General features: G+C 41.0%; 1 protein-coding gene across 1 annotated transcript; it reads left to right on the forward strand.

Moving 5' to 3' along the window:
• The first annotated feature begins 675 nt into the window (after positions 1–675).
• LOC121572891 (sclerostin domain-containing protein 1-like) lies at positions 676–3,259 on the forward strand. Its single transcript, XM_041884925.2, has 2 exons — positions 676–1,028; positions 1,512–3,259. Exons 1-2 carry the CDS (start codon positions 833–835, stop codon positions 1,994–1,996), a joined length of 681 nt encoding a protein of 226 aa, XP_041740859.1. The 5' UTR covers positions 676–832; the 3' UTR covers positions 1,997–3,259.
• Positions 3,260–3,563: the final 304 nt, after the last annotated feature.

The raw sequence follows: 3,563 nt of genomic DNA on the forward strand, positions 1-3,563 counted from the left end.
CACTTGACCTGCAGAGATGGAGAGCTCACTGGATGAGAGAACACAACATGAGAACTACAGTAATCACAAGCTCTGGTCCATGGCGTTAGCGCTTTCCTCTAGAAAAGCACACTATCGCCCTGGACAAGAGCTAAGCACTCACCTGGTCTGACTGCAGGGTCTCCAGCTGAGCTTCCTTGCTAAGCCAAATCAATCCTTTCAGAAAATGAATATAATTTGAACTATAAATTTACAAATCAACATTAAATAGAGTATCAAAGAATATGCCTCGGGCATGTGGCACCCAAAACATTTTTCGAGAACTCTTTGATTGTCTACTTATGATTTGCATACATTAATTCAATTATTAATACATTATTTACACACAGTTACCTGATGGTCAACAAACCAGTATTATTACCAGTTTATTATCAGCATTTATATAGGTGTTGATCCTGTTTTATCCACTGTCAGTGGCCTATCCATAGAGGACAGCAACGTTCATCAAACTATATCGGTAGAAACATATATTAATTGTCTGTCTGTATGTTGACTCAACTAACTGGTAGGCTCTGTACATAGTACTTGGAGGAGTACACAAGCTGTAAAAAACGCATTTCCCTTTGCTTCAGTGGGCGTAGCTATGCGTGAAAACGCCTAGTTCATTCAGAAAATGTAGGCACTGCATGCGCACTAACATGTTGTGCCAAAACAAGAGGCGGGTATATAAGCGACTGAACGACAGGTAAAGTAACATCGTAACGATATTATTCCTCCTTTAGATCGCGGCACATACATTCTCGCACTCTCTATCTACCTACCTGCCTGCGAGTGCCTACGGGGAGGTGCAGAGATGCTTCTTACCACGAGTGGGTACCAGTTTGCGCTATTTTGCCTTCTGATAAGAAGCTGTCAAGCTGTCAAGAACGGCGCCACGGAAACGTTAAACGCTCAGTTAATAAGTACGGTCCAGGATACACCGATTAGTAATGTATCAATGAATCAAGCACGCAACGGAGGAAGGCGTTTGACCAGCGATGCGGGGAAAGGTGAGTTGCATTTTTATTTCAAATTGATTAATTCAACAATTCATAGTTGACCAAATAGATTCATTGTATTCACTGATCCTTTTAGCAATAGGTCAATATGTCTATTGCTAAAGTATTGATGATATAATATTGGAATTATATAATTCCATATATAGGCACATTTTCCATAGACAAAAATGGGAATTAAATCAAATTAAAGTTGAATCATAGACTTGAATGGGAGACTTGAGTGTTTGAATGGGAGAAAAGTTCAAAGTTCAAGCATTTGGAATTGTGTTGGACTTCTTGTTAACTCCTGCTGCACATCAGATTACCCTGACCATGCCACAGTATTTGCATGTCATTATCATTTGAGGAGCGTTTATTTATTTTTGAGTTAGAATTTTTGGGATTACTCTATTTTCTGCCTAAAGGTTTGACAGCAAGATTCGTTTTTGACAATATGTATCTGACAGAAGGTAACACTCTCTCTCTCCATCACAGAGCAGGGCCAGGCACAGAGCCAAGTGGGCTGCAGAGAGCTGCGCTCCACCAAGTACATCTCAGATGGCCAGTGCACCAGCCTGAACCCGGTCAAGGAGCTGGTGTGTGCCGGGGAGTGTCTCCCCTCCCACCTACTGCCCAACTGGATCGGCTCCGGCCCCGGCTACACCGGAAAGTTCTGGAGCCGGCGGGAGTCCCAGGAGTGGCGCTGCGTCATCGACCGGACCCGGACCCAGCGCATCAGACTGCAGTGTCAGAACGGAAGCTCCAGGACCTACAAGATCACTGTGGTTACCTCCTGCAAGTGTAAACGCTACTCCAGGCAGCACAATGACTCGGGGAATGGAAAGCCAGAGGTGGAGGTGGGGCAGGCCCAGGGGAAGAGCTCCACACCCCAGGGGCCCAAGAGGAGGAATGAAAAGGAAGGGAAGGATGGACGTTCTGGGCAGGAGGACTGGGCTGAAGAACAGCCTAAAAATTACTGAACTGAGCTTTCTGGTCAGGGGGGCTCTGTACACCTCTGAGGGGATGGAAAGTCTCTCTGTGCCCCCACTTCAGAAACAAATGCAGCACCAACAGACACTAGTTTTGTTTAGATGGAGCCAATGTGTTCGCTGTGTTTAATGCAGCTATATGGAGGAGGCTATGCAATGATTCCTCAGACAGTGCAACTGGTTTGCCAAATATTGACCACTGTGGATGTGTTTGTAAATGTATGTGTTTTTGTATGCGATAGAATGAGACTAGTTTAAATAGCACAAGAACCACATTAGACAACGTAAGATGAAGTGTTCCTATCAACAGCTGAATATGTTGTCCAAATAATAATGTTTAGAATAACAGAAAATGGCATAGTATGTATATAAATAGTGATTCTATACTCTTTGTGTTACTTTTTAAAGTATACTAGTAAAGAACAAGAAGGCCCACACACTCTTTAAGCTCCCAATTCACCTCTTTATTGACCACGTTTAGATCCGAAACTGAGTGCTCACTTCCCAAAATATACACATTTCACCTTTATGCACATGACGCATGGTGGGTGCAAAAACAATTTGTGTATCTCTAATAATTTGATATCAGTGAGATGGGCACATGTAGTATTTCCAGAAAATAATATATATTTACAAAATGACCAAGCAGGAGACCTGGAAGGCAAAACAAATCAACGTGACATATTCGTGTAAGAAATGGTCTGATATCAAACTCATGGTTCAGACCTTTAGGAGACATGATACACAAACGTTGAATCCAATACAATTCTCTTCTCAATAATAGATTATCAGTATCTCCCCCCCTCCTAGGAGTCTTAACATGTTCGATACCAATGTATCTCAGAGAGCTAATGTTGTGCCGAGCCTCCATGAAATACGCAGCCACAGGGTTTCTCTGGTCAAGGGTCCTGATATTACTCCTGTGTTCTGCTATCCTTGTTTTTAGAGCTCATTTCATTTTTCCTACATAGCATAGACCACAAATACACTTGATCAGGTATAATTTTTTGTGGAACACGTAATGATGCCCTTTACCTTAACATTGTGCATTTTTTCGTAAAGTTACACTGGGTACATCGGCCACATCTATAATTACTTATGTAAAGGATTACTATGACAATGTAATATATTTTTGTACGGGGATAGCTAAACTTAATAGAAATAAGTTAATATTTTTTTTATATATTTGCTAGATTCCATGTAATCACTTTCAGGACAAATTGTGTCTCAAATTATTTGCCTTTGGATAATGAAATAAATATTGTCTACTATGATTAAATATTAAAAATGACTTTTCTTTAATAATTAGTATAATAATAATTTATTTACTTGTCAATAAATTGTGCTTTAATCATTAGTAATTAAATGCTTTGAGCATGAGGCCTTAGACAGAGGCGCTATTACTTCACAGCAAACAGGAAGTCAGTAACAACAGAAGCATTAGCCAGTGATGAAATGTTCTACTGTGTGTAATAGAAACAGTACTCTGTGCAGGAATCCTCTCTCCTTCAGGCTACTGGGCCTGTTCCAGTCAGCGGCTACATGTTAACATACATGA

This window comes from Coregonus clupeaformis, chromosome 8 (genome assembly GCF_020615455.1).
Source record: "Coregonus clupeaformis isolate EN_2021a chromosome 8, ASM2061545v1, whole genome shotgun sequence".
Classification (NCBI taxonomy): domain Eukaryota; kingdom Metazoa; phylum Chordata; class Actinopteri; order Salmoniformes; family Salmonidae; genus Coregonus; species Coregonus clupeaformis.